This window comes from Salvelinus fontinalis, chromosome 31 (genome assembly GCF_029448725.1).
Source record: "Salvelinus fontinalis isolate EN_2023a chromosome 31, ASM2944872v1, whole genome shotgun sequence".
Classification (NCBI taxonomy): Eukaryota; Metazoa; Chordata; class Actinopteri; order Salmoniformes; family Salmonidae; genus Salvelinus; species Salvelinus fontinalis.
In genome coordinates this window covers 24,804,268-24,815,478 of record NC_074695.1, presented here as the reverse complement: position 1 = coordinate 24,815,478, position 11,211 = coordinate 24,804,268, and the positions used below count along the sequence as shown (strand labels likewise).

The following is an 11,211-nucleotide window of genomic DNA, read 5'->3' as shown; positions in this document are numbered from 1 at the left end:
ACAAAAAAAAGGTATTACAAAAAAAATACAAACAGGCAATGAATGGGTAACTAGTTTAATCATTCTGATGACTTGAGCGAGGGGCAAAGCTGGACATCTAAATATCACGCAATCGATATTCTGGAAGCGTTCAGTTGAACTTGATTGAATGGGAACCAACTCTAGCTTTACACGTGCAGGTTTATCAAGCCCTATACAACCCACTGCTATGTATTAGTGGCAATATCCAAAAACAATGCAAAGAGTGGTTCTCTAAACAAGGAAGGAACACATCTGTTAGAAAGGTTATAAAACAGCTAAAATACTTGATTCATATATTTTAAACAATTGTCTACTTAAAATAAAGGTTTGAGAATTGTCCAAAACCTTTGTAATGAGACTGTAAAGTGATAAATACAGTATGATGTAAGTAGGGATAGCAGGCAAGACAGAGACTGGTAAGTTGCTGGTGTTGCCACTGTGTGGTGTCACTAACAAAGAAAGACTGTGTCAATCAGATTAATGTATACATTTGAGTCATTTAGCATTTTTTACCTAGTCGGCTCAGGGATGTGAGGGCCATATCATGACGAAAAGACCAGTATCCTGACACGGTCTTGACAGTGTTCAAAAGCTGCACGGATGTTCTCTCACAAGTAATAGAGGAGGACACAGGACTGTGGGCTTTCACAGGAGCACAGCACTCACTGGAAGAGGACCGAGAGGGGTTCTCATGGGCCCTTTCTCAATTAGATTTTCTCAACTCCTGCATCCTCTCTTGCCTCCTTTGAAAAAGGGAATCGAGGAGAGGTGGCAAGGAGATTGAACGTGGATGAAAATACTTGTTTGAAATAAGAAGCTCCTTCTCCACTCACACGTCATCAGGCAAATTACGTTTACAGGGATGGATCCCAAAATAAATGTTGTGCAAGACATTTTATAGAAAAAAGGATAAGTAGCATATCTCTTAAATGTGTGCATGATTTTCTCCTCTGACAACACAAAACACATTTGTCAAAGGGGGTGTGGTAAATATCAAAACTCTTTTGTGGTAGAATACACTTGTGCTTCCTCGCCAAAAGGAGGCTACTGAGGGGAGGATTATCTTCCGTTTGCCTACTACAGATTTGACACAGTCCTCGACCACTTATCAGTTTCCAGGTCAGAGGAGAGAACAGACTTTTGCCCAAACGAGAAAAGGACATAGGCTGCTGGTGTCACTTTCATGACCTATTATGACACCAATTCCTGTTAAGGTTCTCTTTCCCGTGTCATAGTTACAAAACCATGACCATGGTACTCAAACTGGTTCCTTGGTGTCAAGCCAGGCAGCCTAGCAGTAGGAGATGGAGACCAATGTATAAGAACTCTGTATCTCTTGTTGTGGATCCCGTTTCATGTGACAGCAAACTCCTTGATTCTGAAGCATAGAACTTTGGCAAACCAGCTGCTCATCATGATGCAATATTACTGGCAGGGTATCTTCAGTCCATTCTCTTTTTCAAACACATGAGCAGCGAAGAACGAAAATGCAACCGTTTTAAAAGGGTTTCTAGCAAGGGAGGAAACTGAAGCGTGTTGCTTCAATATGGCAGCTCAAATAGAGTCAGTCACTGCTTTAAAATAAGACAAGGTATCAAGGATGGGCAAGCTACTTCAGTCAAACATTCCCCATAGCAGGGGCCTCTAGAGAATCGAACAGGTCATCTTCAGCAGTCCAGGAATATCAGGGGCAGAGCCTGTAGAAGGGCTTGCAGGGTTGAGTCTAAAGGACAGAGCAGGGGTTAGGCAATCCCCCAGACAGTCTTCATTTCAGGATGATGTGGTAGCCGTCATTCGTCTCGGCTGTTGATAAAGAAATGGAGCCAGTCATGAAGGGTGATACCGAAAACATTTCTCCACTCCCCAATATTTGTGGCAAAAGAAAATGGATTGAATGACTCTCATACCTTTCATTGTGTCCAAAACAAAACATACTTCATCCTGGAAGTTTTGAATCATCTGTGAGAAATGAGAGATTCCATCTTAGAGGCCAGGAACAGTGTACACATTAGGACTCAGACTTAAGGCAGACTGATCCAGAAACAAAAGGCTGTCTAAAAATCAGACCCTATTCAGTAGTGCACCACTTCTGAGACGAGCCCTACCTCGTCACTGACCAGGACATGTATACCAGTGGGTCCCTGTTTAAAGATCTGACTGATCTGTCTGGGTGAGATGTTGAATAGCTGAGCGATCTTCTCTGTCAGCTCAACTGCTGTCAAGTCCTCCAGGTAGATGGCGTGGTACACTGCAAAAGAAAACAGAAGTGTACAAGGATATATATTGTCATTCATTTTCATAACACCCTATGTAGCTAACAGTGTATTATGCCGTAACATCAGAGCTATCCTTATGCTATCATTTGGCGCATTGCGCCGCCATCAGCAAGTAAGTAAGCAAGCATGTGTTATGAATGCTTTATATATAGAACACACACACACACACACCGAAGAAAGTGCTGCTAGCTGTGTCTCCGTTCTCATGTTTCTGCTGCTGTTCCCGAGCCTGCTGGGACTCCTGGCACACATACACCGTCAGCCTGGGACGTACCACTCTGCGCACACACACAGAAATGAGCTGACACGAGAAACTTCTCACACTCAATAATTGATTAAATTCAATAGGCATTTCCATATTGCAGTATGAATGGTGCAATATGGAAGTAGAGTGGTAAGGAAGTACACCTACCGGCCTTTCAGTGCGTTGAAGAGCCTAATACCATCTGCTGGCCCACAAATCTGAATGACATCTTCCCTGGTCAGCTTCAACAGATCTGCCCCTGGAACATAGAACAATCAGTCTAATACTCAAAGAATATAGATATTATTTCAGACTGACTTCCACAACATAACAACAAAGTTGAGAATATAAATTCACCACAAGAAATTATATATTGACCTTCTTACCTGAGAAATTAGTGAAGAGCCGACAGAACGGTGAAAAGCGGTTTCTATGTAGCCACTGCTGAGCATCCTGTGGTGTTGCCGCAGGTAACAGGTTCTTTTTGTTCCAAAAGAGACGCAGACAGGCAGGGCAAAAGCCATCAAATTATGTTGTTAAACTTTGGATTGGTTTTAAAAGTGTATAATCAATTCCAATGTAAGGTCAGATATATACAGCCAGGTATGAGTAGTTTCTCTGAGCTAACCCATCCCACAACATGCTAAAAGGAGGAATAAAGCCCCATTACAATGTCAGAGTAGATATAATATCACTGTAGCAGTTATCCACTTCTGCACAGAAACACACAAAGAATGAATCAAATAAAAATTGTTTGTCATCTTGTTCAATTGTTCTACACGTAAACAGATCTGCTCGGAGCCTGGTCAGAGAAGAAGTGTGTGCAATACATATCCCACCTTTGCTTTAAAAAGGCAAAACGATTCAACATTCAAACTAGAAAAATTCATTAAATAAATTAATATATACCTGATGGACACTTTCACTGTCTCTTGTAAGCAGATGGGACGACAACTGTAAGGCAGAATGTCTCAATTTTTAAATTGTATTTTAGCATCATGTATCAACCCCCCCCCCAAGCCCCCAAAAACCTTGCTATGTATTTATGTCTAAAATGGGGGTAAAACACAAGGGGTGATATTTTGACAGTGCAATCAGCAAGGCTATTGTCAAAATATTCACTATCAACACTCAGCACTGCATTTATTTCAAAACTAGTTTACATGTATGACTATTACATACATCATGGAGAGGTGTTGTTATAAATACTGGTACAAGTACTCTGAGTATTAAAGTAGCCTGGTCCCAGAACTATTTTAGCTCTTGCCAACTCAATTGCCAATGTTTGGCATGACAATGAGTGACAAGGAGTTTGCATGATAGCACAAACAGATTGGCACTCAGGCTAAAATCAGTCGTCTTTGACACAAACGCCACTTATGTCAAAAATTAAAGTGGGCCTTAGGGAGAGTTAAGGTAGATGTTGCTGCCTAATACTAGTGAAGACATCACAACTATGAAATAACACATATGGAATCATGTAGTAACCAAAAAAGTGTTAAACAAATAAAAATATATTTGAGATTTGAGATTCTTCAAAGTAGCCACCCTTTGCCTTGATGACAGCTTTGCACACTCTTGGCATTCTCTCAACCAGCTTCATGAGGTAGTCACCTGGAATGCATTTCAATTAACAGGTGTGCCTTGTTAAAAGTTAATTTGTGGAATTTCTTTCCTTCTAATGCGTTTGAGCCAATCAGTTGTGTTGTGACATGGTAGGGGTGGTATACAGAAGATAGCCCTATTTGGTAAAATACCAAGTCCATATTATGGCAAGAACAGCTCAAATAAGCAAAGAGAAAATGACATTCCATCATCACTTTAAGACATGAAGATCAGTCAATGCGGAACATTTCATGAACTTTAAAGTTTCTTCAAGTGCACGGTCTGATTTATTTAGAATTTAAGGCACACTTAACCAGCATGGCTACCACAGCATTCTGCAGCGACACGCCATCCCATCTAGTTTGCGCTCAGTGGTACTATCATTTAATTTTCAACAATACAATGACCCAACAGACCCCCAGGCAACGTAAGGGCTATTTGACCAAGAAGGAGAGTAATGGAGTGCTGAATCAGATGACCTGGCCTCCACAATCACCCGACCTCAACCCAATTGAGATGGTTTGGGATGAGTTGGACCGCAGAGTGAAGGATAAGCAGCCAACAATTGCTCAGCATATGTGGGAACTCCTTCAAGACTGTTGGAAAAGCATTCCAGGTAAAGCTGGTTGAGAGAATGCCAAGAGTGTGCAAAGCTGTCATCAAGGCAAAGGGTGGCTACTTCGAGGAATCTCAAATATGTTCTGAATTTTTGTAACACTTTTTTGGTAGAAAAAAGTACAAATAAAGAAAATCCCTTGAATGAGTAGGTGTCTAAACTTTTGACTGGTACTGTACTTATCAGCATTATCAGACAGCAAGCAATAGTGTTAATAAGTGCAATCAATAATTTAAAGATGATATATTATACATCAGTGAATATTGCACACTCCCACATTCTGTTTGAGTCTGTCTAAACCATGAAGTCTGCATCTTTAATCAAAGTCAGACATTTAGAAAATGTTGGAAACTTACAATCGTATCAGTCAGACAGCTTTCAATCTATATTGGATAATAATGCGGGAGAAAGAAGGGAGAAAAGGTGTACATACCCTTTATAAAACTGAACTGACAGGTGCATAGACATGGATGTATAGGCTTATTTCAAGGTCTGTTTCCATCTATCAACTGTATTAATAATTTGGGATGTGCGTCATACAATAGATTCTTTATGGAGGACGACAGTCTACTGCATTAGTTAAATGATTGCTTTGATGGACCGAAAAACAAAAGGACACGTTTCATCCATGTATTGGTAACTGGAATCTAGGAACTCATGAATGGGTGGGGGGGGGGGGAAATCACAATTCTTGCACTAGTCAAAAATAATAGAACTGTTCAAAGCAAATAGACCTATCCAACTTTTATGACATTTCTCATTCTGCAGGTTCTTATAAAGTAGTCTGGTATTCTAACCCAAATCTGACGAGACTTATCCATGCATCACCTTTCCTTTTCACAAAGAATTTCAGACAGAAAACCAAAACAGTATTGCCATATATATTCATTATTTTGTTAAATAAATTCGACTACATGCAAATGTGATCAATGGAAAATGGGTACACAAATGGACAGCTCTCTCATGCGAAAACATAATGATGTCATGTTAAAGTGTGTGCTGCTTTGAAATTAAAACAACATGTAATGATTGCAAAGTCATTCTCAGCCTCAGTCCTCATTCTTTCAGTTTAGTTTAATCTCCCACTACAGACACTTTTCTACAGTATTTCACTAGTCCTGCTGCCAACAGCAAAAGCATGACCACAATGTGTCAACTTCAGTTATGTGAAAGAAGCTGGACTTTAAACATGTAGATATGGGGTTAGTTTGAAGGGATGGAGCAGGAGATGATGAGCCTTGGGTGGGTTTAGGACACACAATGGGACGTACTTACATCTGCCACCTGAACAACTGGCTCTGGCTGGTGACCGGGGGATCCATTTCTGGGAAGGACAGAGAAAAATTACTTGAAAACGTTGGGAGGGACTTAATGGGAGTAGATGGAAAACAAACAGAAATTCCAAAATCAAACAAAAAAAACTGTTGTATTAGACATTGCACCCCCATAATATTATATTATAAATTGGCAGTGTGGTTCAGAACAGGCTGCATGTTTATGTCCTGATCCCTACCCCTCTGCCACTGGAAAACTGTTGTGTGTGCTGTTGAAGCCAGGCGATGGGGAGTTATTGACATAGGTGACCTCTGGCCAGGGAGAGCACTGCAAGAGAACATTTCTGTTATTCTAGTGGAGAGGGACCTAGGCTCTTTACTTAATCCAGCTCTCCAGATGTTAGTTCTTGATTTCAGAAAGAAATCCTGTGTTGTACATAATTTCTATACATTATGATTAAATGATTGATACAAAAATTAAATGCATAATTTCGTTCATGTTTCTTTATCTCTTAGACATACTGACTACTACCACACCCCTTCCTCTCCAAATCCCTCCATCCCTTTTCCCATTCACTCAACACACTGACTCCAACCTCTGTTAGGATGGTGGTTTCATAGGATGGCTGGTATTTCTCCTTCTCCTGAGGCGCCCTCTTCTCCATCTTCTCTCTGTCCGTCTTCTGCTTCCTGTCTGCACCTTTAGGCTGCCACAGGTGAGGTAAAGTTATGTTTATTATGGATAGCACCATGACAGGGATCAAATGAAGCTAACATCTAATGTACCTTTGAATGACAAAAGTTAACCCATTTTCATTGTTTTTGCTCAGACTTTCTTCTCACCTTGAAGACTTTGACCTGACAGCTGGCAGAATGCTGGTGCTCTGTATACTCTTCGCCATCATTCTCTTTGAAAGTGTCGATCTGAATGCGAAAAGGCACGCCCTTTTCTCCCCCATGCTTCCGCATGGTGAACTCTGTGCTGATGCAGTGAACCTAAAACAAGGAATTGTCATGACTATTTGAAAACTGGTGGATGTTGTTTTATTCAATAAAAGAGCTCTGTTTTTTTTGAAAACCATTTGTTTCCATTCCATTCAGACAGCCTTGGACTGATGTTAGACGATAAGCTACGACCAACCTTATGAAAACAACTATGTGGGTGTGTTTATCATGCTACCTGGATAAAAACAGAGGTTCTTTTTGATGGGTCCCACAGGAACTCCACCGTGTTAAGCTGAGTAGGGTTAGCCCTGGGGTCGACCATGCCAACTGACATGGGGATATCTGCAATGGAGCAACACGAGACAAGTTATCAGAAGGATTGTGTGAGCAAACTAACTACATGTTATGCAGCCTGTTGTCAATCATCATTTCATTCAGTGAAGATACAGCTCTGTGTTATTTAAAGCAATTCCAGTTCCACAGTCTTAAAAACAGCCCTTTCAGTCCTTCTTCACCCACGGTAGTCCAATACCCTTCCCAGACAGAGAGCTCACCCAGGTCGAGGATGCGGTCTCCAGGCCTGTTCCAGCGCCAGCCCTCCAGCTGCTGGTGCTCTGTGTACTGAAGACGCCGGTCATGGAAGACCACTCGGATGATGCTCTGAGGACACACAGAAACATCACTGAGGAACCAGGAAGTACCTGCACTACTGGTAGAAGACATAGGAAATTACAGAATTGGAATAGGCCCAGACAAACAAACGCTCACTCTCATGCCTATGGTCATGACTCATTGTGTTCTTGTTCATCTTACCTTCACCATTTTGCCAGTGATTTCTGGGAGTTCACCCATTTTCCGATTGTCAAGCATTCGAATTTCATAAGACTGTCCTGAAATCAAAAGACATAAGTTCATAAACATACCACATCATTGTCTTGCTATTTCTTTAAATTAGCAACAAATTCACAAGAAAAGCACAATCATGAAAATGGAACACAGACAGATGCTAACCTTGGTTGAGGTAGGTAAGTGTTTCATCGTGCAGTTTGATGGCAGGCGAGGTCGCTGCACACAGAACATACTGGAAAGGAAGAATCTTGTTCTCACTGTCAGGCGGCAGGTTGGACTCCTCCTGCTTAAAGATGGGTAGGGCCAGCACATCGCTGGAGAAAGAGATGCAAGACAACATGGTCAATGAACTGGCAAGCCAAAGTCTTTTACAAGCACATGATATTGGCATAGTATCAACATGTCTGAAACAACTCAACAGGCCTTGAATCTCCCCAGTATGAGAATGAGACTAATTTCTTAAAATAACCTCCTTTGTAAATTCTGTTACCCATACAATAAATGTAGGCATAGATAAATGTATCACTAGGAGACACTGGAAAAAGGAGAAGTGATATAACATTTTCTTTCTTTACAGTTAATTAGTTATGATGGTAAAAACTTGTGAAAAAAAAAAAAAACTACCTTGGTATCCAGCCTGGGTATCTCATCCCCTCTCTCAACAAAAGATTTTCACTGACAATAAGGCACTTTCCAGGCACTTCAGTATCATGTAACAGAACACTTACAAAACTAACAAAAGAGCAGTCTGAAAGAGAGAGCCGTATCCCTTACACAAACTGTTCCTGACTCTGCAAAATCCCAAGTTTTTTTTAAATACTTTTTTTCACCTTTATTTAACCAGGGAGGCAAGTTAAGAACAAGTTCTCATTTACAACTGCGACCTGGCCAAGATAAAGCAAAGCAGTTCGACACATACAACAACACAGAGTTACACATGGAGTAAAGCAAACATTCAGTCAATAATGCAGTAGAAAAATAAGACTATGTACAATGTGAGCAAATGAGGTGAGATTAGGGAGGTAAAGGATAAAAAAGGCCATGGTGGCGAAGTAAATACAATATAGCAAGTAAAACACTGGAATGGTAGATTTGCAGTGGAAGAATGTGCAAAGTAGAAATAATGGGGTGCAAAGGAGCAAAATAAATAAATAAATACAGTAGGGGAAGCGGTAGTTGTTTGGGCTAAATTATAGATGGGCTATATACAGGTGCATAAGGCCTCTTCTTTTCTGGCATAAGAACAACCCTCAAGAGAGAACCAATGGAAGGTTAGGCCTATGCATGATCAGTGCATACTTTTGGCAGACATTATGCTAATATTTTCATCGATGAAACATTTGATCTCCATACAGTTTTCTGTTTGCAAAACTAGAATATGTAACAAACAGAGTGGACTGTGTTTTGTAGACTTTACCCTTTGACAAAATAAAAAATTGTTGTTTAGGAGTGCAAGGGAAAATGTTGTTATTGCACACGTGCACTTCACACAGTAGGCGTTCCCTAACTGAAATATGCAAATAAATGCTACAATGCACCAATAGGCTCGCACTAGATGGTGCATGGCCCTGCCTACCTCCTTGCTTGTTCTGTCCACTATGATTAATTTGCTCCCGTTGGAAACGAAAGGCTCTGGTCTATCTTGGGTTAGTTACAAAACATATTTATTTCAATTCTAACATATCAGTGCATTTTCAATAGACTTCCAATCATGATTCATACCTCATACTGTATGCCCCAGCTCCAAGCTCCTGTCCAATGCCAGAGAGACTGGCATCAAAGTCCTGGACCAGACCTGACTCAATCACCTCATCAGTGAGCGGCAACTTCAGAGCCCAAGCCATGGCGACGATACGTGAATCTGATTCCAGTCGAATTTGTTTCAAATTCTAGTCCCTGGCCTCAAAATTCCAATCTGCTAATTTCTTAAAGCCTGGCAGATGTCTGCTGCTACCAAGCTGGAAGAGAAAAGCCATGATAGATACACCGTTTGGTACCATTATATGTCAGTTTAGCAAGGAGAGTAAAGACTATTTGTTTTAATATAGGCCTAACAAATTAACTGACAGATCATAGATAGTTAGCGATTCCAGATTGTGTGGACAACAAAAAGTAATCACAGCAGACAGGTACTTAACTATCCCTGACAGTCCCACATTGAAGATAGAATGACTGATAACGTATATGGTGTGTGTAACCGTGAATGTAACATTGCTAGTAATGAAAATGGGGAATACGCATACAAGCTGGCTAGCTCAGCAACTGAGGACCTATCGGACTAAACGCCACCCCACAGTGGCGTTTAGTCCGCTATTGTGGAACTTGACTGTGAATGAATGTTAGCTAGCTAACCGTTAACTACTAAACAGGTCAACACATCACAATAGGTTTGTGTTAAATATGAAGTTCGATTATGATACCACTTCTAGTAATTAGATTACGTTAGCCATCGAACTTACCTTGGAAACCAAGTAAATTGGCTAGCTACTGTAGCTAACTCTGCGACCGTTGCATTCCATGTCTCAGTTGCTCCCTCGTTCTCGCACTATAAACAACGTAAGATTGCTAACTACTCTTCGGGAAAACAGCCCTGTGGACACCGATTATTTGAATATAACGAGCACTAATTAAGTCGTATATGGTAGTTAATTAAATCTACATTAAAATGTATCGTTATACAAACACAAGTCACGAAAAAAAATGCTTCTTTATCTAGCTAGCTAGACAAATAGCTAATTTTCGCAAACCATATCGTAGCTGCAAAGCAGTCAAGAATAACTGAGAACTTCCGGGTCACGGATTTTTGAATCCTTCAGAATAAGAGTCCCGTCCTGTATACTTTGTAAATTAATAATTAGGGGAGAAATTATGGAAATGTGCACAACTATCGATACATTTTATGCTAATTATCGTACAAAAATTATCAAAAGTATTTATATAAGATATTATGCGATGTATTTGTTTATATAAAACTACTAACTAATATGATCACTATGTAGAAAGGGGAGACTCACGAACATGGATGGTGTTCTCAGTTTTACTCGGTGACCCCACGTGTCACAGGATTCATCTAAAGTTAACCGATACAAATGAATGGAAGTATAGAGGTAGTTTTGTGCCAACAAAAATAAGGGGTTAAATATGTGAAGAAGAAAAAAAATACTATAATAACAATAATAAATATATTTACAATACCAGTCAACACACCTACAATTTTCAAGAGTCTTTCTTTATTTTTACTATTTTCTACATTGTAGAATAATAGTGAATACATCAAAACTATTAAATAACACATGGAATCATGTAGTAAGCTAAAAAGTGTAAAACAAATCTAAATAGATTTAAGATTTGAGATTCTTCAAAGTAGCCACCATTTGCCTT

The 11,211-nt window shown here is 40.1% G+C and overlaps 1 protein-coding gene across 2 annotated transcripts; it reads right to left on the bottom strand.

Annotated features, from left to right (window-relative positions):
* Positions 1–41: 41 nt before the first annotated feature.
* LOC129829936 (transcription factor CP2-like) lies at positions 42–10,622 on the bottom strand. Of its 2 annotated transcripts, XM_055891970.1 has the most exons (18): positions 10,290–10,622; positions 9,553–9,788; positions 7,993–8,144; positions 7,795–7,871; positions 7,536–7,641; positions 7,217–7,323; positions 6,880–7,032; positions 6,633–6,743; positions 6,276–6,364; positions 6,038–6,086; positions 5,119–5,145; positions 3,451–3,495; positions 2,928–3,021; positions 2,710–2,800; positions 2,469–2,575; positions 2,127–2,269; positions 1,929–1,980; positions 42–1,824 (listed from the first exon to the last, which is right to left on the bottom strand). In XM_055891970.1, exons 2-18 carry the CDS (start codon positions 9,672–9,674, stop codon positions 1,787–1,789), a joined length of 1,563 nt encoding a protein of 520 aa, XP_055747945.1. In that variant the 5' UTR covers positions 9,675–9,788; positions 10,290–10,622; the 3' UTR covers positions 42–1,786. The 2 variants fall into 2 exon arrangements, with proteins under 2 accessions (XP_055747945.1, XP_055747946.1); XM_055891971.1 differs by lacking the exon at positions 5,119–5,145.
* Between the last annotated feature and the right edge of the window lie 589 nt (positions 10,623–11,211).

What these genes read in the sequence shown, in the direction of transcription:
- LOC129829936 (XM_055891970.1), bottom strand. Translation starts at nt 9,674, where the DNA reads ATGGCTTGGGCTCTGAAGTTGCCGCTCACTGATGAGGTGATTGAGTCA. An exon ending in ACTTACCTACCTCAACCAAG is followed by an intron (nt 7,872 to 7,992) that starts GTTAGCATCTGT and finishes TTTTGATTTCAG; the next exon opens with GACAGTCTTATGAAATTCGA. An exon ending in TTCAACGCACTGAAAGGCCG is followed by an intron (nt 2,576 to 2,709) that starts GTAGGTGTACTT and finishes GTGTGTGCGCAG; the next exon opens with AGTGGTACGTCCCAGGCTGA.